General features: G+C 47.2%; 1 protein-coding gene across 1 annotated transcript; it reads right to left on the bottom strand.

Moving 5' to 3' along the window:
• Positions 1–2,151: 2,151 nt before the first annotated feature.
• LOC141240625 (uncharacterized) lies at positions 2,152–25,546 on the bottom strand. The gene is made up of 7 exons (XM_073668688.1): positions 25,519–25,546; positions 7,521–7,670; positions 7,212–7,391; positions 7,006–7,129; positions 6,825–6,922; positions 6,537–6,627; positions 2,152–3,711 (listed from the first exon to the last, which is right to left on the bottom strand). The coding sequence occupies exons 2-7, from the start codon at positions 7,590–7,592 to the stop codon at positions 2,687–2,689; spliced, it is 1,590 nt and encodes a 529-aa protein (XP_073524789.1). The 5' UTR covers positions 7,593–7,670; positions 25,519–25,546; the 3' UTR covers positions 2,152–2,686.
• Between the last annotated feature and the right edge of the window lie 322 nt (positions 25,547–25,868).

Below are 25,868 nucleotides of genomic sequence, written 5' to 3'. Positions count from 1 at the left end.
GTCCTCCATGCCAGAGGAGGAGAGATTTTGTTCCCCATTAATTAAAGGTTGTCCATTACTGTTAACATTGCCACTATGGATTTATATAGTGGCAACAAGTCTTTTTGTAAATAAATTGCTTGTTCTTTATTGCCTGTGGGCGGCGCTATCACCAGGCATCACGTGACCCCGGCTGCAGCCGGCTCCGACATCCGCTGATGCCACGTCAAGTTCCGTCTGCAGTCGGGCGTGAGCAAGTGACACACTCCTCCTTGATTGATGGGCTGTGGACAGGATTTCACCGCACGTCACAGCCCAGCATCCACTGCGTGCTTTACCAACGAAAGCAGAGAGGGAAAACCTGTGGCACCAGAACTACCACACCTATGTGGGGCAATTATTCTGCATGGAGGACTTTGTGGGGCCCATTAAACTGTATGGAAAGCTATGTGGGGCCCCTTTATACTGTATGGAAAGCTATGTGGGGCCTATTATACTGTATGGAGGACTATGTGGGGCCCATTATACTGTATGGAGGACTATGTAGGGCCCATTATACTGTAAACTGGTGGTCCGACGACTTTGTCTACATTTTTCATTTTGGCCCTCTGCGTGTTTTGAGTTTTATATCCCTGATGTAGAGAGTCAATCTGGGTAAATGTGCATGGAAATGGCAATAATGGAAAGCTGCTAATTGGAGTTTGCCACAAGCCTCCTAATACAGCTGAACACATAGAGGATGATATGCTGCAACAAATTAAAAAGGCAACAAAAACAAGTCATGGTCAAAAGTGTTGGCTCCCTTGAAATTGTCCCAGAAATGAAGTAATTCTCCCAGAAAATTATTGGAATTACACATTTTGTTATACTTGTTTATTTCCTTTGCGTGTATTGGAACAACACAAGAAAACAGAGAAAAAGGCAACTAGAACATAATTTCACACAAAACCACATAAAATAGGCTGGACACAATTGTTGGCACCTTGCCAAACTTGTGGGTAAATAACTTAGTTTCAAGCATGTGAAGCTTCTTCAAATGCAATTGTGGCAAGTAACAGGTGTGGGCAATATGAAGATGACACCTAAAACCAGATAAAAAAGGGAGAAGTTGATTCAATCTTTGCATTGTGTGCATATGTGCGCCACACTAAGCATGGAGAAAACAGAAAAAGAAGAAGAGAACTGTCTGAGGAGTTAAGAACCAAAATTGTTGAAAAATATCAACAATTTCAAGGTCCATCTTCAGAGATCCAGATGTTCCTTTGTCCATGGTGCGCAACATAATTAATACATTTACAACCTATACAGTCAAATATGGTGGAGGTTCAAAGATGTTTTGGAATTGGTTTGCTGCCTCTGGCACTAGGTGCCTTGACTATGTGCAGGGCATCATGAAATCTGAAGATTAGCAAAGGATTTTGGGTCACAATGTAGTGCCTAGTGTCAGAAAGCAGTGTTTGTGTGCTAGGTCATCAGTCTTACAGCATGACAATGACCCCAAACATACTTCAAGAAGCACCCAGAAATGGATGGAAGCAAAGTGCTGGAGAGTTCTGACCCTCAATGAGCCAGGATCTAAATCCCATTGAACACCTGTGCAGAGATCTTAAAATTGCTGTTTGGAGAAAAATATTACAATTTGAGAGTCATCAGTGGTTGATACCATCTTCAGTTAGCCATTAAAAGGTAATAAATTTGAAGCTTTCGAGACTACTCAAGTTGGTTAATCAGGCATAGTATAACACAAAATCTGAAGAGTCACATATTTATACACAAGAGGGCACAGGAATAATGCAATAGATAAGACAAGTGACATGAAGCAGAACTATCAGTATGGGAGAGGGAGAAGCAGTTGTGGCCGTAAATATTGGAAAAGTTCAAAGATCAGGAGTATGAAAGTTTTATTGTCCTGTGATTGATGTCTGGTCCATGATTGTGATGCCCTCAAACGGTCTGAGGAGCACATTCCTTAGTTGATGTAAAGACATAAATCCATGAGACACATTCATTCCTGCTCTGAGTGTGTCAAAGGTTGTCATAACTTTGTCTCTCTGAGATTTGAAGTTACCTTTTAATACAAGTAATTTCATGTCCATGAATGTTAGGCCACAAGTGATCTATTCTTTTTTCTTTTATTGTGTGGCGATGAGAATTCATCCTAGTTCTAAGTTTTTGCCTTGTCTCCCCTACATACCAACCCCAGTTGGACATTTGGTACATATAATGAAGTACACTGCATTAGATGTGATGCAGCTGAAAGTACCTGGGATCTTGTGGTCCTGATGTGAGTTGGGAATCTTTATCTTGTCCGTGGTCATTATAAATGGACGGGTTTTACAGTTACAGTTGGTGAGGATGAATGCTGTAAGTTTCACCACAAAGGTGAAACTATCCTCCCCGTTAGTTTGCTTTCCCTCCCAGTACCTTTTCATTCTAACAATGTTAGGTTTCTGGGAGATTATACTCGTTCCTTTTATTTTTGTTTCTCCTTAGCTTGCCTTCTTTGCCCTATATGAATGTGTTTTTGTTTCTCATTCAGAGTTTTCATATTTTACTTCATACTTTCCTTTCCCCTGGTTGACAGTGTGTTGCGGCCTCCCCTCTGGTTCCTCAGGAGGTACGAGAAACTCAACGGCCTATTAGGGAGTTAGGTCTGTGGTGGCATTTTTAGTTGTACAGCTAGTGCCTTTTTAAGTCGGTACAGAGACTAGTTGGGTGTAGTTGTGGCACTCTCCCCTATGTGGGTTCTCCGGTGGCTATCAAGATACGCTTTCTGGTTAAAACATTTCCCACATTTTGAACATGAAAAAGGCTTCTCCCCTGTGTGAGTTCTCTGATGTTTGATAAGAGTTGATTTCACTGTAAAACATTTCCCACATTCTGAACATGAAAAAGGCTTCTCTCCTGTGTGAGTTCTCTCATGTGCGATAAGAGTTGATTTCTCTGTAAAACATTTCCCACATTCTGAACATGAAAAAGGCTTCTCGCCTGTGTGAGTTCTCTGATGTGCGATAAGAGCTGATTTCTTTGTAAAAGATTTCCTACATTCTGAACAGGAAAATGGCTTCTCCCCTGTGTGAGTTCTCTGATGTATATTAAGTTGTGATTTCTGAACAAAACATTTCCCACAATCTGAACATGAAAATGGCTTCTCCCCTGTGTGGGTTCTCTGATGTGTATTAAGTTGTGATTGCTGTACAAAACATTTCCCACAAACTGAACATGAAAAAGGCTTCTCCCCTGTGTGGGTTCTCTGGTGCTTAACAAAATCTGGTTTCTGGTTAAAACATTTTCCACATTCTGAACATGAAAAAGGCTTCTCCCCTGTGTGAATTCTCTGGTGTCTAACAAGATCTGATTTCTGATTAAAACATCTCCCACACTTGGAACAAGAAAATCTATTCTCTGCTGTGTGAATTTTTTGATGTTTAAGAAAAGACTTTTTGAGGGGAAAACTATTTGTATATTCTGAACGTGAAAATGGCTTCTTTGCTTTAGAAGCAGTTCGTTTTTTAATGCTTATTTTGTGACTATGATTTTCCTTAGTAGTCGGTAATGAATCAGAAGACAGGATCTGTTTCATAGGATCAGATGACAGATCTTTGCTGTGAAGGGATGATGGTTTATCTGGAGTAATGGCAGTCACTTCAATTGTATCCTGTGAGATCTCAAAATTATCTGATTTAAAAATTGAAGGTGTCAGCTGTCCCTCTGATCTCCTGGTACAGTCATCTACCAAGAATAAAACCAATTATTATTTTTTAAGAAAAAATCCTTGAATTTTATATTTTTTAACATTTGTACTTATACTGTCTGTAAAAAAGGCAAGTTATATAAAAAAAAATTGAATTATTCACCAAGACAATGACAGTTCACAGTCTAATAGAAAACCTCATAGGATGAACCAGTAGAGCGTGGTGTCCATCTGTTTCTTCATTCTGCCTCCAAAATATGGAATAAGAAGCCATCAAACAATGTTATGTAGGCAAAAATGATACCAATAAAAACTTCTAGTCATCCCACAAAAAACAAGCCCCCACTCAAGTCCATCATCTGTCAATGGAAAACAGAGCCTTCCACATTATTAGTGGCTCAAAGGCTCTTGAAAAGCAACATGGCTTCCATAACCCAATCCAGCAATATCCACTCTCCCGAAGTCAGATCTCCCCCTCACTTCTGAGCCTTGCAGTGCGCCCAAACCACATTTAACATCCATGTACTTGACATTACTATAATGAGAAGAACCCACTTAATTGATGGTGTGTGTCTCCTGGAGCACAATCTGGGCACAATGTGTTGGGTAATAAAATGGCATATTTGCAATTTTCACTCTCCAACATCCACTGCGTGCTAATTTCTGGAAAGTGCCTGTGGAGTCAAAATAGTCACTGCTCCTATAGATTATTTCACTGAGGGTTATAATTTCCAAAATGGAGTCACTTTATTGGGATTTCTACTGCCCTGGTTTTCTGACATTTTGTCATATTAGGGCTTCTGCAAAAGGCGTTTCCCATCTCGTCTGGGACGTCTACTTCTCCTCCTGCTTCGACTTGTGTGACGTCTGCTTTTGTCACCAGGCGCCGCCTTATTCATGCTGAAGGCGGCACTGGTGATGGAGGAGATGTCAGAACCAGAAGCTCTGCGAGACACAGGCTCTGCGCAGCCACTAAGATTAGGGTTGCTGGGACCAATAGTACCATCCAGTCTGGCAGTATGGGTGTGTGTGCTGTCCAGCTGGAGTAATCTGCTCCCTATTTCAGCTAATTGGAGAGCACCGCACCCTACTAAAGCTTATGGTATATTGCCGGAAGCTGCCAGATACAGCCTTGTTCTCCTCTGGTTCAGTCCTCTGTGCTCAGCTCCCGACTCGTGTATTTGTTTCCTGTTGTGACCTCGGCCCGTTTACTGACTACTCTTGTGTCTTCTGATTTTGTATTTTCTCTATCCTCTTGTTTCTGACCCGGCTACCTGACTATTCTTCTTTCCATCTCACTCCACAGAACAGCAGATAACACCATGGCCCAAGCCTAGGGGTCTCTGTGTAAGTCCAGATCCATGTAGAGGGGTTAAACCAGTGTTTCCCAAACCCCATCCTCACGTCCCCCCACAGGTCATGTTTTCAGGATCTCCTTAGTATTGCACAGGTGAGAGAATTCCTGATGCCTTGATGATACTTCAATCACCTGTGTAATACTAAGGAGATCCTGAAAACATGACCTGTGGGGGGCCGTGAGGATGGGGTTTGGGAAACAGTGGGTTAAACGGTGATGAGCAAAGTAATTTGTGAAATCTGTAAATGGGGTAGATAGTGCCAAGCCTATTCGTGGTGGCCATTTTTTGATCTTCCAGGTAACCATGACCAGTGTCCCCAATACATTGTATCTGCACACTATTCCAGCAAAATCTGCATTCCTAATAGCTAAATGGCGCTCCTTCCCTTCTTAACCTGCCATGTGCCCAGATAATAGTGTACAACTGTATATAGGGGATTGTCAGATTCAAGAGAAGTTGGAAAATAATTTGTAAGGTCCATTTGTTTCCTATTATCCTTTGGGAAGAATTCCAAAGTTATCACCACAAAAAGTGACACATGTCAGATTTAAAAAATGGGGCCTGATAAGAACACAAAACTGGCTGCGGGAAGGGGTTAAATCAGAGGATTACTGAAGTCAAAAACTGTGACTATAGACAATAACACATCTACTGAAATTATCAAACTCAACAGTCTTCATCAGTAAAAATGAGTAACTAGTGGTGAAACCTCTCTGGGGTAATTAGAGTATGGGGCTCGGTGGCTCTTGGCAATCTAAACCAGGGCTGGAGCCATGCCAACACACCTCCTGCAGGCGTGAATAAATGTATATTACAGCCATCAGCCACGCACAGCTTAGAGATATATCATGGCACAGGTGTAATGTTTTCTGTTCAGTTTATCACAATCCTGTTTGAAGTTAGTCGGTTTTAAAAGAAATTGAAAAGTCAGAATAAAGGGAAACTCTGTTGTTATTGTACAGAAATTCACACTTGGCCCTCACCGCACATTTAATGTTGTCGATCATAAAGGTGAAGTTTGGCCAGAAAGACTGGACCGGGTCTTGTAGGGACCATATGAGCACATTCAGCAGCACAGAAGGGAGAGAAGGTAGATTCATCCAATAAGATATCAGGGTTCTAGGAAGCCAACACCATCATTACCCTCTGCTTTCTCTTACAGGCCCATCATAGTATTTTTCTTCAAGTGATTTTCTCACTTGTCAGCACATTCTGCGTACGCTGTTATTTGGCTTTGTAGTTTACAGATCTGCGCAGGTAACGGTCAGCGTCTCCTAATCCCAGGGGGCAGGTGGATCCTCCAGGTTGTAAATTCTATAGAAAAGGGCTTTCACAATTTCCCAAAGTAAATTGAACATTTTCGGATGGAGGAGAATGTTATGCTCCAGCGGCAAAATGGTGATCACACGATTGTGATACGGCCAGACTATACCACTGATAAAGCAGCCACAGCCGGTGACTGAGAAGAATCTGTGACTTCTCTGCATTTAGTGGTCACTACTCACCTGGGTAGTCATATGTAGGAATCTCCTCTTTACACCGCTCATCACCCCTCACATATGTCTCTGTAGTATTAATATGGGTCAGATCTTCACCCTGAAACAAATATTGTAAAAGTCACAAACAGATGAGAAGTCACATCTATGATCAGCTCTAATCCTGCCATCTCCACCGTTCTCATTACACAAGTATAAAACATATAATACTGGTGGATAAAACAAGACTGAATACAAGACCTTCACAGCCGTCTACACATCATAGGGGAGATCTCATGACACCTTCTCTCCATCTACCTGATGATCCTGAGGAACATTGGGGTCTTCTTGTTTACAGTCCTGTAGAAGAAGACGACGGGGACATCTCTCTGGTGTTGTCCTCTTACTGGATAGATCTGGAGGAAACACATACAGGGACTGAATTCATTCTTTACATACAGATAATTATAGGCCGTGTGTATTTAGTCCTGTCTATTACCTGGAGATGTGAGGGGCTGGGGAACCTCCATCATGACATCCTTGTACAGATCTTTGTGTCCTTCTAAATACTCCCACTCTTCCATGGAGAAATAGACAGTGACATCCTGACACCTTATAGGAACCTGACACATACAATGATACAGTCATCCCTTGATCCCTTCATAGCATTACTGTATAAAGTCCCAGCATTCACAGCAGTGTCACCTCTCCAGTCAGCAGCTCAATCATCTTGTAGGTGAGTTCTAGGATCTTCTGGTCATTGATGTTCTCGTGTATCAGGGGATGAGGTGGAGGCCCTGTGATTGGGCTCAGGGTTCTTCCCCATCCCTCAGACACATGGACCTGACAGCGCTCACTAGAGGTCTTCTTCACTACTGTGTAATCCTGGTTATGGAGAGACACATTAATAAATCTCACTCCAGACATTTCCAGAGTCCTCACCTCTCCAGTTCTGTCCATTTGGTATTCCCATAGATAAGAATGATGTAATGTGACATCATCAGAGTCTCTCACCTCTCCAGTAAGCCGGAAGAGGATCTCTAGGGTGAGGTGTAATAACCTCTCTGCCATCTTGTCTCTGTCCATAACTATCTTTGATGGGTAAATCAGGAAAATTCTCTTATATAGAAGATCTTCACTGCGAGGATCCAATATTGTAGAGAGCTGAATGAGAAGATGAGCCGATGTAACATTATAAAAATCCTGTGTAATAATACAATTACTGGAGATAATAAGGGGAAACATATGAGGAGATTTATTATTTTACAGTGTTTAGTTTTTGTCTTTACATCTACTAATAAAACCTATATATTTTAGGCCACAGATAACAAGCAATTTCTTCCTCGGAGTCTGCAGCTGAATACGTTTCTCATAGACTCACTGTCAGGGAAATATTGAGAAAATATTAACAATTTCTCCCAAACCCCTCTTCCCTCTCACCCCTCCCTTATCCACCATTTGGACCAACTGTTTCCATGCAATTTAACACACACACAGCAGAAGTCACTTGTAGACAAATGAAGCACAAAAGGTGCTACTGACCCACTTAACATACGAATGCATCTCCTCTTAGCACAGACCTGGGATAGATTGACACCTTCCAGCAGGGGCAGAGATTGAAGGAAAACTCATTTAGGCTTCAAAGGGGTTTAACACAAACTCCAGGATGTCCGGAGCTGATACGAAATAAGAAATATTGGAAGTTCCATAACTCCGCTAATAATGGGACCCATATTTTTAGTGGCAAGGTCAGCCAAGGAACAATATGCTTATTTTTTCGTAGTTGTGAGCCACTCCGGGGTGCAAAAGTAACAAAATAACAGACTGCAACTATGTCATATGTGGTCTCTAAAGGAAGGTAAATTCATAACTGAAAAAATGGTATTACTTCCGGGCTTCTGCGATCAACCAACAATAAGTTATCGCAAAAGCCAGATATCCTAATAAAAATATGGAGGCTGGAGACCAGCCCACGTAATGTCATCCTAGAAGCTGTGTGGTCATGTCTCCCCTTAAGCATAAAATAATCCACGGAGGATGGATGAGTATTCATTGCCAGGGGGGTATGGAGACGATAATAAACAGATCTTGTTCGATAACAGTCAAATCAATAAGTGGGGCGCCCCCCTCCGGCTAAACGGAATTGTCTCTGCGATATGTTTATTAAGCAAGTCTTCTTTAATCCTGTTTATATTGTGTACCTGTATATTCTGTACTGTATTGTCCCCTTTGTAAAATCCTAGTATATTTTTCATAACACTGCCTTCATTTTGGATTAAATATAAAATGTAATAGTCCTGTTTCTCTTGCTCTGTAATCGTTCCCTCCCCCGAAGCCATAAACGCTACCAGAACGCAGGTGTCAAACCAGGCCTGTATTATATTTCAAATCTGGACGGTGGTGGCAGCGAATAATAATAATTGGGTTATGGTGAAGCTGACAGTGACCGTACGGGGGCGTATACACATATCCCGACAGAGTGACGGCAATGGTGAGAGATTGTGTGATCTTCCCGGTGTCGTCTCTTTGTGAGTTCCTGACACTCACCTTCCATAAAGCTAATTCTCGTCTCATTTTCCGACACTGGAATTGGCATTCGCAATAGTGCAGGAGATATTCATTACAAGTGACATGAGAAACAACTACTTCATGATGAGGCAACATCTTCTACTACGGCTCTAAAACCATATTTGGCCAGAGTCTGTCACTGACTACATCTCCACCGGCCGTCTATATGAATGTTTCCTGTCTTCCCCAGACTGTAATCTTTTAGCAAGTCAGATCTCATGTCTGATTCACACACAGAAGTTTGAGGCTTTTATAAAAGCTGTTTTGTTTGCACAAACATCGCGGACAGAAATGATTTGATACTAAAGTCTACATGTGCAGTGTATTATGGGGTTTACTTCTGGCCTTAGGCTTTCCTATATTACAAGAAAAAACCCAGAAAAAAAACAGATATTAAAATGTTTCAAAAGAAAATTGCCACCAACAATGCTTGTAAAAAAAAAAAAACATGCAAAAAGCAGAAGACACATTGCCACTTTTAAACATTCGTTTTTGTTCTCATACAAATTCTTTTGGGCACCAGAACATAAATGTACACTGCAAGGCTGGCACAGTTGCAGCTGCAATAAAATCCCTGGCAGTTTAACCACTTGCTCCTGCAAAAAGCAAACATGGCATCTAAGAAGGTTTAACAGAGTTCGACTGATTGCCCCTCCTCCCCCAAGTGCTCAATAGGATGGGGCTGCCTAGTTCCTACAATACTAATGTCTAATAATGGTGTCTGGTCCTGCAATGTACGAAAGTCTATTAGGACGGGCCAAAGGCAGCATTCAATAAATTACCTTTTAATGCCCGACTAAAGCTGCATGATAGCACTGATTTCGAGGGGTTTGGTCAACTATATAATGTATTTGGGGGCCTTCCGACAGATGATGTCAGGGCAGAGAAGGATGTATGATCCTGAATTTCAGAGGCTAATCCGTTTATTCTTCCTGTAGATAATCCTCTGCTAGTGGAGTCTGGAGGTGACTCTTTCATACAGACCACAGGAAAGCTGGAATATTTGTGTGTATGGGGGAGTCTGGAGAGATAGCCGTCTGCCAAATGACTGTTCAGTCAACACTTATCTCATGTGTATGGGGACGTTAGTATTACACTGACAGGCAGTGATAATACACGGCACTACAGTAGTACAGTGCATCACCGGAGCGATCAGAGGCTTGTATGTTGTATGATCGTACTAAGGAGAGTTGTTTAAAAACGTTTATAAAAAAAAGGTTTAAAAAGTTTTAAAGTGAAAATATCACAGTTTTAGCAAAAATAAATATTCATCACTATAGGGACAACATGCATATAATGGTAAAATGGAGAGGGAGGTCAGCTCACTGTTTATTCAATGCACTTTGTCTGAAGATCACCGCATGGAGCCGCCCTGGTCAGGGACATTTCAAGGTTCAAGTAGAGAAAGGAGGAGAGATGGATTCTCCAGCATTGTCTATATTGTTAAACCTCACATTTATTGTGAATTCATAAAAACTGTTGTGATGGCATACCACCAAGTGCCGACATACCAAACCAATGCTTATTCCTGATTTGTAACATGTGAGTCTCTGTGATACTTTTATATCCTTCCCTTTCCTGGGTGTCCATTGATTACTGAGTACTTCCCAGACAATTTAACCCTGTATTGTATGATAGAAAAAGATAATACACAAATACAACTCATGCATGAGACATTCAATAAAATCACTGGAAATCAAAGACAAATACAATTAATTGTACTGTAATATTAATCCTGTCTGATGTTCATTCCCTGTGGGGCTCTAGTGTGTAATTTTAATATCCAATATGACTTTCTATTTAAGATTTTTCTTTTCATATCTCCACCTCTTAATGGTTTATAAACCTTTTCTATTCCTAATATCTGAAGGATCTGATATCCCCTTTATGTTTTTGTGAAAAGCGTCTTGAAACCACAGATTGGTTTAATGCTGTGGGATTGATTGCGTCAGATAAATGTCTTCTAATACATGTTTATAGCAGATCTGACGTGCATCCCACATATTGCTGTTAACTCTCTATACACTCTATTAAATAGATGACCCCTATAGTGTCACAATTGATGAAATTGTGTATTGCAAATTGCTGTCCCGTTAGGTTTTCTTCAAATGTGTCGGTTTTATTAACATAGTCGCATGCTTTACAGGATGTATGTCCACATATATATATATATATATATATATATGTATATATATATATATATATACTAGCCATTGAGCCCGTTCTACGCCCGGGTGGCGAGCATTTTTATTGGTATATGGTCTCCCATGCTGGTATGGTGCTGCCCCCCATCCTGGTATTTCTGCTGCCCCCATCCTGGTATTTGTGCTACCCTCATCCCTATCCTGGTATGCATGGCACCCCTCACCCCCAATCCTGGTGCATGGCACCCCTCACCCCCAATCTGGCTATGCATGGCACCCCTCACTCCCAATCCGGGTATGCATGGGACTCCTCACCCCCAATCCTGGTGCATGGCACCCCTCACCCCCAATCTGGCTATGCATGGCACCCCTCACTCCCAATCCTGGTATGCATGGCACCCCCTCACCAGCAATCCTGGTATGCATGGCACCCCCTCACCCCCAATCCTGGTATGCATGGCACCCCTCATCCCAATCCTGGTATGCATAGCACCCCTCATTCCAAATCTGGTATACATGGCACCCCTCATCCCAATCCTGGTATGTATGGCACCCAATCTCTCATCCTGGTATGCATGGCTTCCTCATCCCCAAACCTGGTATGCATGGCACCCCTCATCCCCAATCCTGGTATGCATGGCACCCCTCATCCCCAATCCTGGTATGCATGGCACCCCTCATCCCCAATCCTGGTATGCATGGCACCCCTCATCCCCAATCCTGGTATGCATGGCACCCCTCATCCCCAATCCTGGTATGCGTGGTCCCCTCACCTTCCAATCCTGGTATGCGTGGCCCCCTCACCTCCCAAACCTGGTATGCGTGGTCCCCTCACCCGCCAATCCTGGTATGCGTGGCCCCCTCACCCCCCAATCCTGGTATGCGTGGCCTCCTCACCCCCCAATCCTGGTATGTGTGGCTCCCTCATCCCTTTCACGCTGCACACATACAAAAAAAAAAAAACACAAACTCACCTTTCTTCCCTATGCTCCAGAGCTGTGGTGCTCTGTTCTGCCGGAGGCCGGGTGAGGAGTGTGGCGCCGGAGTAAAAAACGTGCCCATACCACGCTGTCCGGCGCCATTTTGCTGAAGACACACTGCGAATGTGTCTTCAGTAAAATGGCACCTGATAGCGCTATGCACATGCGCCGATTCCGACGCCTTCACTCCTGCCCCGGCTCCTCCCGGTCAGGTAAGTATGCAAGTATGACGCCGGAGATTGCGGTATGCGTTCAGTGCCTACACACTCCTCTTACCTGTAATGGCTCCATGCGTTCTTCTGTCTGGAGCCAGACTGTGCAGGCGTGTCACGCTTGCGCAGTCTATAGAGGATTCAGACAGAGGGACGCTTGTACGATTATATTATAGATATATTCTTTATTTTTATATAGTGCCAACATTTTCCGCAGCGCTTTACATACATTATCATCGCTGTCCTCATTGGGGCTCACAATCTAAATAAAAAAAAAACCCTAACCAAGGATAACCAAGTCACATTGCGTTTGGTATTTGTTTCTTAAAAAAACTCGGTGAAAGTTTTCCGCCCAGTGTAGAAGCCTTTTTGAATACAAAACTCAAACAAAATATGTAAAAGAATTTACAAAGTCTGGAGGATGGATCTCAGACATCGAAAAAATTAAGTTTGAAAGAGATATCAAAGACAACGAGTCAAATTCAATTTACACATGGAAATGAAACAAACCAAGAGCTACTGTTCTGAAATACAGGTCACACAACAAATTCAAAGGAAATAGAGGAGAGCGGAGGTCAGCTTCACAAATCCTAATGTGTCCATGGGTTCCTCTAATTATAATTCTCTGAGGACTTATCTGATGCATCAGTGGGATCAACTAAAGACAGAACAAAAATAAATTCTCAAGTATTCCCCACAATTCAGCACAAAACAACGGGCGGGCTGAAAGCACAAACGTGCCCGGACATGTGCGTTCCACGCCGGAGCGCATAATGGTTTTGGATTGCATTCCACCAACATAGGATTTTTCTGTCTCTGAGATCAGTGTCATGGGAGACTAAAAACAAGTATTGTGCATCCCATCATGCAATAAGCATGTAGATATACTTTATCACTACATAAGATATGGGATGATGGCCCACAGTATATTCCTAAATGGTCAAATTTGACCTCTATTGCACAATTAGAGATACACAAGAATCACCACACTTGTTAATTACAAAATAGTATAAGTGGAATAATTGATAAGAAATAATTCTGATATAGAAGCTCAGATATCTCGATGAAGTACAACAATATGTGAACCTCATTCACAGGGCACTGAGTAGCAATGGGTAGAGTATACAATCCAAAAATGTAATCCAGAATGGGGCTGTATTCACTCAAAATAGGCAGAGGAAATTTGCTCATTGTGTCCCTTAGGGGCCAGTGAATCCAGTTTGGAAATCCACTGACTTTCTTTTTTGAGGGTACATCTGTTGTGATCACCTCCTCTCACATTGGGTTTAACCATCTCAATGATACAAAAGGAGATGTCTCCGGTTTGATCTCAATGTATACTGTACATGTGTCTCGCTAATGGGGTGTCCCAACCAAGGCGTATACTGCCCAAATGCCGTTGACCCAACTTGCCCTCCACTCTGACCGAATGGAGATCCAGCTTTCCGATCACCCTGACCGGTTCGGGGTACATTTTCCCCACTCCTCTAACAGGCTATGGGTACCTTCCTCCCATACTCCTGACAGACAGGGGGACACACCTTTCTTTTACCTTGCCCAGTTGTGGGGCCTACCCTTCCTGCCATCATTTTTACCTTGGGAGCCATGCTCACTAGGGGGCAGCTACGACCGGCCATGTCACAGTCCATCGTGACACTGGTCACCGACACGGAACCACTTTCCCTATGATCCTCATGTTTCTCCCCATCCCTGCTCATCACCTCGGGAGCTGTGCTAGTCATGGGACAGCTACCATTGACCATGTCACTATCTGGAGGGACACTGGTCACCCGCACGGGACAACCTGCTTACTGGTGTGTCCGTGCCTGCTCCCCTTGCCCATAGCACTTATGCTGGCTCGCTTTAGGGGATCCTCAGCAGCATCACCAAGCAGGGTGAGGTGGCTGAATTCCCATTAACACAACATACATTTTTATTATGCATGAAATTGACATTATTGTCATTACCGTCAATTGACATTATTGACAGTGGCATTACATGACATATCAGATCTGGGAGGGTGGTCAGGGATGTATCTGGCAATCAACCGTCCCAGATCAGTTCCCAATAGCACATTAGTGGGGAGAATCTCCAACACCCCCACTTCCCTTAACCCCCTCCCCGCACCCAAGTCCAGAAAAACTCGGGCTATCGGCAAACACCCCCAAACCCGGTGACAGTCAGGGTCTTCCCAGCAATGAGTTCCTCTGGTAACACGAACTAAGGGTGGATGATGGTACATTCTGCGCCAGTGTTTTTAAGGTCAACAGTAACGGTGTTGTCCACAGTAACAGGTTGTAAGTTTTCCCGGGCCCTGCCAACCGCCCCACCCACAAAAAGAATGGCTGCAGTAGGTCCTGGGGCCTCAGGTGTGGTGCTCATCTTCTGCCTCTCCAGGCAGACAAGGCTTGTGTGACCCGTTTGGTCACAAACATAACACTTATGGGAGTCAAATGCAGGCCAGGTGCTGGAAGATGGGGCAGAACCCGCTGAGGGCTTACCCCCTTTCCAGCTGGCGGCGGCTGACTTCCGCACCTCTGGTGTGCGGTTGGCCTTATAGGCATCTGCAATCTGGGCGGCTTTGGCAGCCTCCTTTGGCTCCCGGTCAAGCACAAACTGTCGAATTTGCACTGGGCAAAGACGAACAAACTGGTCGTTCGTCATCAGATCCTTCAGGTCCTCGAAGGTGGTAACTGACAGTCCTTGGACCCACTGCTCAAAGTTGGTCCTGAGCCCATCCACCACGTCACTGTAGCTGTCATGTGGTCCACGCTGGAGGGCTCTGAACTTTTTCCAGTAAACCTCCGGAGTCAGCTGGTACTTTTTTATCCCAGCCTGCTTGACGGCCTCATAGTCTCCATCTTGTTTTCGAATTAGAGAAGCAAACACCTCCAGAGCTTTTCCTTGGTGCCCTGGAGTTAAATACCTGGCCCACTGGGCTTCAGGCAGCTGGTACTGTCTGCAGGCTTTTTCAAATCCTCAGAGAAATGTGTTCAAGTCCCCGTCCTTTTCCATTACAGGAAAATGCTCCGGACGGGGTTTAAAGCAGTTGGTGTTGCCGGTCTCATTGCCCGATGCGGTGGATTTCGGCAGCTGGATTCGGGCTAACTCCAGCTGGTAGCGCTGCTCATCTTGCCACTTTCGCTCAACAGCTTCTCGATCAGCTTGGGCCTGTCGCTCAGCAGCCTCTCGGTCAGCTTGGGCCTGTTGCTCAGCAGCCTCTCGGTCAGCTTGGGCCTGTTGCTCAGCTCTCTCAGCCTCAGCCTGTTGCTCAGCAGCGTCTCGATCAGCTTGGGCCTGTCGCTCACCTTTCTCAGCCTCAGCCTGTAGCTCAGCAGCCTCTCGGTCAGCTTCGGCTCGTTGCTCTGCTCGCTCCTGGAATTTCAGGACCAGCTGCAGTTGTCCATCACGATTGTCTGCGGTGAGCAGCTCCAAGGCCATCTGCAGGTGGGGGTCCACACTACCCTGACTGCGGGTCTGGCTGGCAATCACAGGTGGGAACCCTGCAGCAGCACTATCCGGGTCTTGGCTGGCCACCCCATCATCCGAGCTCTGCAGCACCTTGCAACAGTTCAGCAATCATTTGGTGCCTGGTTTTGCCTGTCGGGTCAATCTGTCTCAGCTCACAGAGAGCAGTGAGAGTCTCCTTTGACTGCTGGTGATACCAGGGCTCTTCACGTGTAGCCATCATTGCCAAATAAAAGATAGGACAGAAAAACAAGAGAAGGGGAGGGGATGCAACTGCTATACGTACAGTAATGTCCCAAATAAAAAAATATTAAAACACTGACTCTTATTTCTTAAAAATCTGCACAGTATTCTCGCAAGAACCGTGTAAGTTTTCAGTGACAGGAATGATTGCTCAATCCAACCACTGATGTTCTGTAATAACCCACCGCTTGCCACCAATTTGTCAGGGTTCAGCAGCGACGACACCGGGGAGATCACACAATATCTCACCGTTGCCGTCACTCTGTCCGGATTTCGTCAGGGAGTGGGGACTACATAGGTATCGGCAAGCGACCAGTGAGCGTATGGCATCACATCTCCGGATTCCAACGCATGGAATATGTGTATATGCCCCTGTACGGTCACTGTCAGCTTCACAATAGCCCAATTAATATTATTCGCTGCCACCACCCTCCAGATTTGAAATATAATACAGGCCTGGGGGGAAGCCTGCGTTCTGGTAGCGTATGGCTTCATGGAAGGGAACAATTACAGCACAAAAGAAACAGCACTATTATATTTTATATTTAAACCAAAAGGGAGGCAGTGTTATGAAAAATATACAAGATTTTACAAAAGGGGACAATACAATACATAAGCAGTTACACAAAATAAACAGGATTAAAGAAGACTTACTATATCTATCACTGAGATGATTCAATATAGGTGGAGGGGAGACACTCAGCAGAATCTGTTGCTATAATAAATATATACTCCCGCAATGAATACTACTCTAACCTCAGCAGATTATTTTATGCTGCTGAAGGGAAAGACCTGCCCACACACCCCTTGGAAGACATCAAGGGGGCTGGTCTCCAGCCTTCATATCTTTATTAGATATCTGATTTTTGTGATAACTTATCGTCGGTTGATCATAGAGACCTGAAAGTGATACAATTTTTTCCGTTATGATTTTACCTTTCTCCAGAGACCTCACACGGTATAGCTGCGATCTGTTATTTTGGGACTTTTGCGCCACAACCCCCCAAGGGGCTTACAGAGACAGGAAAATATCCATATCGTTCCCTAGCTGACTCTGTCACTAAAAATATGGGTCCCATCATTATCAGAATTATGAAACTTTAGTTATTCCATATTTCGCTTTGACTCTGAAGATCCTGCAGTCTTTGTTAAACCCCTTTTGAGCCTAAACGAGCCATTTCCTCTTTCCTTCCATCTCTGCTCCTATGCTGGAAGGTGTCAATCTATCCCAGGTCTGTGCCAAGAGGAGATGCATTCGTATGTTAAGTAGAATAGTCTACTGAGCTTCTTGTACTTGTATTTGCATACCAACAGCTGCGTGGAGTGTCAGCTCTCCTCTGGTGACAAATGGTGGATAAGGGAGGGATGAAGAGGGGTTTCAGGGATAGAGAGAAATTGTTAATACTTTCTCAATATTTTCCTGACAGAAACTATACACTAAATGGTCCCTAACTGACCGACCCTTTCTGAAAGTTATCATGGGAGTAGATCCTACAGCACCCCTCAGGTCCGGTTCAGCCACAAGTATATCCCAGTGTTTTCTGAGGATATGAAAGATACAGTCACTCTGATGGTTGTAAGTTTTTCTTACTCGTGTTGTCCAATCTTTTTCTTGGTCTCTTGGTTAGGTAAGGAGAAGTGTCTGTCTCTCCCATTTTTCTGCAAACGATGATGCAGAATCCAAAATGTAACAGGTGTACCCTTTTTCCCTGAATCTGATGTTCAGGTCTATTGCCTGTATATTAAAATCTGTGACATTAGAGCAGTACCCAACCGTAAAAACTGGCCCTTGGGTATTCCTCTTTTTATGGGGATGGGGTGGTGGCTATCCCACTTCAATAGTTTATTAGTGCTTGAAGGTTGATGGTAGATGAGTGTCCCTAGGGTCCCATTGTAATTGTAGCGCTGGCGTCCCTGCCCTCTGCTAGGCAGGGACGCTGCTCCCCTCACCGCTCTGCTCCGTGCCCGGCGTCCTCTCCCCGCTCTGCTGGCAGCGCGCGCTCCTTCCCGGCCCCTGTGCTTAGGGCGCGCGCGCTCCCCTCCTCTTAAAGGGACCGCGCGCGCCGTCCTAAGGAGTCCCCGGCCAATGGCCGGAGGACTTCATCATATATAAGGCACCTCCTCCAAAATGGAGGTGCCCGAGCAATGTTGTTTGCACCTGTGTCTCACCTGTGCTTCAGCCCTCAGGTCCCGTTGCCAGTTACCTGCCAGTTACCTGCCAGTTTCCTGCCAGTTTCCTGCTAGTTACCTTCCTGATTCCTGCCTGAATACTTGTTACCTGTCTGCTAGTCTGAGGTCCGACGGTCTGCCTTACTACTCCTGTCAGTCTGTCTAAAGGACCAGCCTGCCCGCTCACCTGGGAGCGCATATCAGCTACCTGCCTGCTTGCCTGAGGTCCGACGGTCTGCCTTACTACTCCGGTCAGTCTGTCTATGGACCAGCTTGCCCGCTCACCTGGGAGCGCTTCTCCGTTATCTGCCTGCTTGCCAGCCCGGAGGCTCCGTTGTCACGTGCTGTGACCACCAGCTATCTCAGAGACTCTTGCCCGCTCACCTGGGAGCGCATCTCCGTTACCTGCCTACTTGCCAGCCCGGAGGTCCCGCCGTCACGTGCCGTGACCACCTGCTATTCCAGAGACTCTCGCTTGCTCACCTGGGAGCACACATCTACCATCTGCCTGCTAGCCTACCCGGAGGCTCTGCCATCACAGGTCGTACCTACCCGTTACCCAGAGACTGCCCTGATCACTTGCCGTAACTCCCTGTCCGTTCACCCAGAGACTGCCACCCGCTCCCTTACAAGGGCCGCCCCCTTGTATAATAGCTCAGAGGTTCCGCCTCCCGGACCCGTTACAGTTTGCTCGGGCCATGGAACCCGGTGGCACCCAAGCTCCCTCGCTCTCGGACCTCTGTCTTGAACTGTCCCGTCAGAAGTCCCAACAGGAGGCCATCCTGGGTCATCTGCGGAATGTTAATACTCGCCTGAACACCCTGTCTGATCCACCAACAACCTCCGCCAGTACCATATCTTGCAATCCGGCAGCTCCGCTGCCCACTAATACTATGGTATCCTACCCCGGACCCCGGCTTTCTGCACCTCCTCGCTTCGGAGGCGACCCCGTCCAGGCTCGGGGCTTCATAAATCAGTGCACCCTGCACTTTGAACTTTTGTCCCATCAGTTTAATTCCGACCGGGCCAAAATTGCCTTTATCATGTCCCATCTCACCGGGGAGGCCCTGGCCTGGCTAAATCCTCTATGGGAGAGAGGAGACCCCCTGGTGTCCAACTTGCCTGCTTTTCTCTCGGCTTTCCGGAAAGTCTTCGACGAACCCGGACGGAAGACCTCATCCGCATCCTCTCTGCTACGCCTCCGTCAGGAGGGTCTCACCGTGGGCCAATATGCCATACGGTTCCGCACCCTTGCCTCGGAGCTGGCCTGGGATAACGACGCTCTGGTATCCGTCTTCTGGGAGGGTCTGTCCGGTCGTATTAAAGATGAACTTGCTGGTCGGGACATTCCTATCTCTCTCGATGATCTAATAACCCTTGCCACCCGGATTGACCTACGGTTCCAGGAGCGTGCCAAAGAGGTCACCCGTGAGAGAGGGATTCCACGTTTAGCTCCTACTTCCCAGAAACCCGTCATTCCCTCCATCTCTCCCCAGGTACACTCTCCTGAGCCTATGCAGGTCGACCAGACCAAGATGGTCAAAACCCGTCAGGACTCACGCCGTGCCGAGGGGAGCTGCTTCTACTGTGGCAGTAAGGAGCACCGGATCCGTGCCTGCCCGGAGAGGTCGGGAAACGCCTGTGTCTAGGTTCGCTCAGAGAGGTCCACCTAGACAAGAATAAATCCTCTCCATCCCTGCTGTTGTCAGTTTCGATCATCTACGGGGAGAACCGTTATTTCGAACTAGCCCAACTTGACTCTGGAGCAGCCGGGAACTTTATTTCACAGTCCCTGGTTGAGAAATACCGCATCCCTACCAAACCTCTGGCTGTACCCTTGTCTGTCGCTGCCGTGGATGGGGGCCTCTTACCTCGCCCCATTCAACTCATCACCGAATCCATTACCCTGCAGGTGGGAATGCTGCATTCTGAAAGTATCTCCTTTCATGTTCTGCCTGGACTCTCTCACGCCCTCTTGCTAGGTCTGCCCTGGCTCCAGAGACATGCACCCGTGCTAGACTGGCAAACCGGAGAGGTCCTTCGCTGGGGACAAGACTGTCATAAAACCTGCCTGGTTCCCGTCCATCCCGTCCGTCCCTCTCCTACCCCAGCTAATCTACCTGGACTTCCGATTCCTTATTGGTCTTATGCAGATGTCTTTAATAAAAAGGAGGCAGAGACATTACCACCACATAGACCATACGACTGTCCCATCGATCTGCTACCCGGTACTACTCCTCCCCGTGGGCGTATCTATCCTTTATCCGCTGCTGAGACCCGGTCAATGTCCGAATATATTGAGGAGAATCTGGCCAGAGGATTCATCCGGAAATCTACCTCCCCGGCGGGAGCAGGCTTCTTTTTCGTCAAAAAGAAGGACGGCTCTCTCCGTCCCTGTATAGACTATAGAGGCCTAAACCTGATCACGGTGAAGAATAAGTACCCCCTTCCGCTCATTCCAGAATTATTTGATCGCCTGAGGGGGGCTAGGATCTTCACCAAACTGGACCTTCGTGGGGCGTACAACCTGGTTCGTATTCGTCAGGGGGATGAATGGAAGACGGCATTCAACACCCGGGACGGCCACTATGAATACCTGGTAATGCCCTTTGGTCTCTGTAACGCTCCTGCCGTCTTTCAAGAGTTGGTCAATGACATCTTCCGGGACCTTCTCTACTCCTGCGTAGTGGTGTACCTGGACGACATCTTGGTCTTCTCTCCGGATCTCCAGACTCACCGGAGGGACGTTCATCAGGTCCTGCTCAGGCTAAGGCAGAACCATCTCTACGCTAAATTTGAGAAGTGCCTCTTTGAGCAGACCTCGCTTCCGTTTCTGGGCTACATTATCTCTCAGACCGGCCTACAAATGGATCCTGAGAAACTGTCTGCCATCGAGAAATGGCCCCGACCGGAGGGGTTGAAGGCCATTCAGCGATTCCTGGGCTTCGCCAACTACTACCGCCTCTTCATACCACACTTCTCTTCCCGGACGGCCCCAATTTCTGCGCTCACCCGTAAAGGTACTAATCCCAAAGAGTGGCCACCCGAAGCAGAGGAGGCCTTTCTTTCCCTTAAACAGGCCTTCTCTTCCGCCCCGGTGCTGCATCGCCCAGATGGCAACAAACAGTTCTTCCTGGAAGTTGACGCCTCCTCCTCTGGAGCCGGAGCGGTACTTACTCAAAAATCATCTTCCGGGAGGATGGTAACTTGTGGCTTCTTCTCTAAACTCTTCTCCTCCTCTGAGCGCAACTATTCCATAGGAGACCGAGAGTTATTGGCCATCAAACTGGCATTGGAGGAGTGGCGTTACCTGCTCGAGGGGGCTCTTCACCCGGTAATAATTTACACTGACCACAAGAACTTGGCTTACCTCCAGCATGCCCAGAGACTTAACCCGCGCCAAGCCCGGTGGTCCTTGTTTTTTGCTCGTTTTGATTTTGTCCTTCATTTTCGCCCGGCTGACAAAAACGTCAAGGCGGACGCCTTGTCTCGGTCCTTTCTGGTGTCTGATCTCGAGGAGGATCCGAAACATATCATCGATCCCGCCAGAGTAATGCAGGTGGCTCCCGTGAGTCTAAATCGTCTTCCTCCTGGTAAGACGTTCGTACCAGTACCTGATCGGGAGAAGATCCTACACTGGGGTCATTCGTCTAAACTAGCTGGCCACGCCGGTCAGAAAAAGACCCTCCAGCTTATTACCCGGCACTACTGGTGGCCTAACCTGCACAAGGATGTAATAGACTTTGTTTCTGCCTGTGTGTCCTGCGCCCGCAACAAAGTTCCGAGACACCTGCCGGCCGGCCGCCTCCTACCTCTGCCAGTACCTGCTGCCCCCTGGCAGCATATAGCGATGGACTTCATTACTGATCTACCCGTCTCTGCCGGTTGTACGGTCATTTGGGTGGTCGCTGACCGCTTCTCCAAGATGGCTCACTTCATTCCACTGCCAGGTCTTCCGTCTGCACCCGAGCTGGCTAAAGACTTTATCCGCCACATCTTCCGTCTTCATGGCCTGCCCCGTCACATCGTGTCGGATCGTGGGGTACAGTTCACTTCCCGTTTCTGGAGAGCCACTTGTAAATTGCTGGACGTCACCCTGGACTTCTCCTCCGCTTACCACCCACAGTCTAATGGTCAAGTGGAGCGGATCAATCAGAACCTGACCAGTTACCTTCGGCACTTCGTTAATGCCCACCATTCTGACTGGGTGGATCTCCTGCCATGGGCCGAATTCTCGTACAACAATCACGAGAGCGAGTCTTCCTCCAAATCCCCGTTTTTTGTAGTCTACGGTCAGCATCCTCGGATCCCGTTTCCCGTCTCCACCTCGGCGGACAATCCGGCTGCGGAATCTCTTGTTAACAAATTTTCCTCCATATGGGAGAGTACCCGGTCCGCACTCCTTCTGTCATCCGAGCGTATGAAAAGACACGCTGACAAAAAACGTCTGGACCCTCCTCAATTCCGCCCTGGGGATAAAGTCTGGCTCTCGTCCAAATATGTCCGGCTCAAGATCCCTTCCTATAAGTTAGGGCCTCGGTTCATCGGCCCACTGGAGGTCATCAGTCAGATCAACCCGGTGGCCTATAAATTGAAACTCCCGGCCAACTTACGGATCCCTAACTCCTTCCATGTGTCTCTCCTCAAACCTGTAGTGCTTAACTCTTTTTCCAAGTCTACAGGTACGCCTCCTGCTCCGGTTTCTGCTGAGGACGAGTTTGAGGTAGAGAACATTCTTGCCACCAAAAGGGTAAGAGGAAAGACCTTTTTCTTGGTAGATTGGAGGGGGTTTGGTCCTGAGGAGAGAACGTGGGAGCCCCGGGAGAATATCCATGCCCCTCTCATCCTAGCTAAATTTCTGTCTGGCCTAAAAAAGGGGGGGCCTAAAGGGGGGGGTACTGTAGCGCTGGCGTCCCTGCCCTCTGCTAGGCAGGGACGCTGCTCCCCTCACCGCTCTGCTCCGTGCCCGGCGTCCTCTCCCCGCTCTGCTGTCAGCGCGCGCTCCTTCCCGGCCCCTGTGCTTAGGGCGCGCGCGCTCCCCTCCTCTTAAAGGGACCGCGCGCGCCGTCCTAAGGAGTCCCCGGCCAATGGCCGGAGGACTTCATCATATATAAGGCACCTCCTCCAAAATGGAGGTGCCCGAGCAATGTTGTTTGCACCTGTGTCTCACCTGTGCTTCAGCCCTCAGGTCCCGTTGCCAGTTACCTGCCAGTTTCCTGCCAGTTACCTGCCTGATTCCTGCCTGAATACTTGTTACCTGTCTGCTAGTCTGAGGTCCGACGGTCTGCCTTACTACTCCTGTCAGTCTGTCTAAAGGACCAGCCTGCCCGCTCACCTGGGAGCGCATATCAGCTACCTGCCTGCTTGCCTGAGGTCCGACGGTCTGCCTTACTACTCCGGTCAGTCTGTCTATGGACCAGCTTGCCCGCTCACCTGGGAGCGCTTCTCCGTTATCTGCCTGCTTGCCAGCCCGGAGGCTCCGTTGTCACGTGCTGTGACCACCAGCTATCTCAGAGACTCTTGCCCGCTCACCTGGGAGCGCATCTCCGTTACCTGCCTACTTGCCAGCCCGGAGGTCCCGCCGTCACGTGCCGTGACCACCTGCTATTCCAGAGACTCTCGCTTGCTCACCTGGGAGCACACATCTACCATCTGCCTGCTAGCCTACCCGGAGGCTCTGCCATCACAGGTCGTACCTACCCGTTACCCAGAGACTGCCCTGATCACTTGCCGTAACTCCCTGTCCGTTCACCCAGAGACTGCCACCCGCTCCCTTACAAGGGCCGCCCCCTTGTATAATAGCTCAGAGGTTCCGCCTCCCGGACCCGTTACAGTAATCCTTCTTGATTAGTACATCCAGGAAAGGCAACTGGTAATAATTAAACTCTGATATAAATCTCAACCCCACTCTATTGATGTTGAGTTCCCTGACAAATTCAAAAGATTGTTCACTCGTCCCTGACCAGATGATAAAAATGTAGTCAATATATTTGTACCATACCCCAATATATGGATGTCACCACTTATCATCATCCCCGAATATTGTGGATTCCTCCCACCAGTCCAGGGATAAGTTAGCATATGAGGGGGCACAGCGGCTCCCCATCGCAGTACTCATGAGCTGGAGGAAGTACTTCCTGTCAAAAAGAGTAATAGCGAATTTTAGAAGATCCTCCATGAAGTCATTATGTCTGCTACACTCTACTGATCTCGATTTCAAGAAATGTCTTACTCCTCTGATATCATCCTCATGCGGTATATTACTGTACAAAGCCTCGATATCTAGTAAGGCCTGCTCCAGTACATGCCTATATACATGCTCGAGGGTCTACATGTAGGGGAGCAGGCAAAGGGAAAACCAACTCCAGAGGGATTATTCCAACTGCAGGACCTCAGACGCTACTATGGGAACATTATACTGTGTGGGGGCATCATACATACTGCATAAGGGGCATAATGGGGGCATTATACTGTGTGGGGGGCATCATACATCCTGTATAAGGGGCATAATGGGGGCATTACACTGTGTGGGGGGCATCATACATCCTGCATAAGGGGCATAATGGGGGCATTACACTGTGTGGGGGGCATCATACATACTGCCTAAGGGGCATAATGGGGGCATAACACTGTGTGGGGGCATCATACATACAGCATAAGGGGCATAATGGGGGCATTACACTGTGTGGGGGCATCATACATACTGCATAAGGGGCATAATGGGGGCATTACACTGTGTGGGGGCATCATACATACTGCATAAGGGGCATAATGGGGGCATTACACTGTGTGGGGGCATCATACATCCTGCATAAGGGGCATAATGGGGGCATCACACATCCTGCATAAGGGGCATAAGGGGGGCATTACACTGTGGGGGGCATCACACATCCTGCATAAGGGGCATAATGGGGGCATTACACTGTGGGGGGCATCATACATCCTGCATAAGGGGCATAATGGGGGCATTACACCGTGGGGGGCATCATACATCCTGCATAAGGGGCATAATGGGGGCATTACACTGTGGGGCAGTAAAGGGGTCCTGTACTATGAGAACTATACGTTTCCTGCCTTCCTGTCTCCATAGTTGGGTCGTATGTATCTATTACAGGAAACAGAACAAAAACCTTATGATTCTTATAAAGGGGCAACACAAGACCCCAAAAGAGTCTCCGTGCTGAAGGGGTTAATGCCCCCTGCGCCGAGTAATGGGGTCTCCACATACCTCCACCTGCAGAGCCGCCACCACATATATGGCTGCTCTGTGCGCACAGGAGCTGTGATGAGGTCACAGGAGGGGAGGAGTCAGGGGTCACATGATCAGGGGCCTCAGTGGATGCAGGACTCTGCTGTGCTGGTTGTCATGGTGCTGGATGAGCTGAAGTTTATGTGTGGGGTCAGGAGGGGTTTACAGTGTGGATGTAGCAGAGCCGCGTGTGTACGAGGTGTACGGAGCAGAGCCGCGTGTGTACGAGGTGTACGGAGCAGAGCCGCGTGTGTACGAGGTGTACGGAGCGGAGCCGCGCGTGTACGAGGTGTACGGAGCGGAGCCGCGCGTGTACGAGGTGTACGGAG

This window comes from Phyllobates terribilis, unplaced genomic scaffold (genome assembly GCF_046119375.1).
Source record: "Phyllobates terribilis strain yellow unplaced genomic scaffold, ASM4611937v1 Scaffold_966__1_contigs__length_505384, whole genome shotgun sequence".
Lineage (NCBI taxonomy): Eukaryota > Metazoa > Chordata > Amphibia > Anura > Dendrobatidae > Phyllobates > Phyllobates terribilis.
The sequence above is the reverse complement of the archived record's forward strand: the minus strand, read 5'-3'. Positions and strand labels throughout refer to the sequence as shown.

Bases quoted from the DNA above. Each gene is read 5' to 3' on its own strand.
- LOC141240625 (XM_073668688.1), bottom strand. From the start codon at position 7,592: ATGGACAGAGACAAGATGGCAGAGAGGTTATTACACCTCACCCTAGAG. The intron at 7,392-7,520 runs GTGAGAGACTCT...CTCCATAACCAG, and splicing joins TCTTCCGGCTTACTGGAGAG to GATTACACAGTAGTGAAGAA. The intron at 6,628-6,824 runs GTAGATGGAGAG...TATTTGTTTCAG, and splicing joins ATGTTCCTCAGGATCATCAG to GGTGAAGATCTGACCCATAT.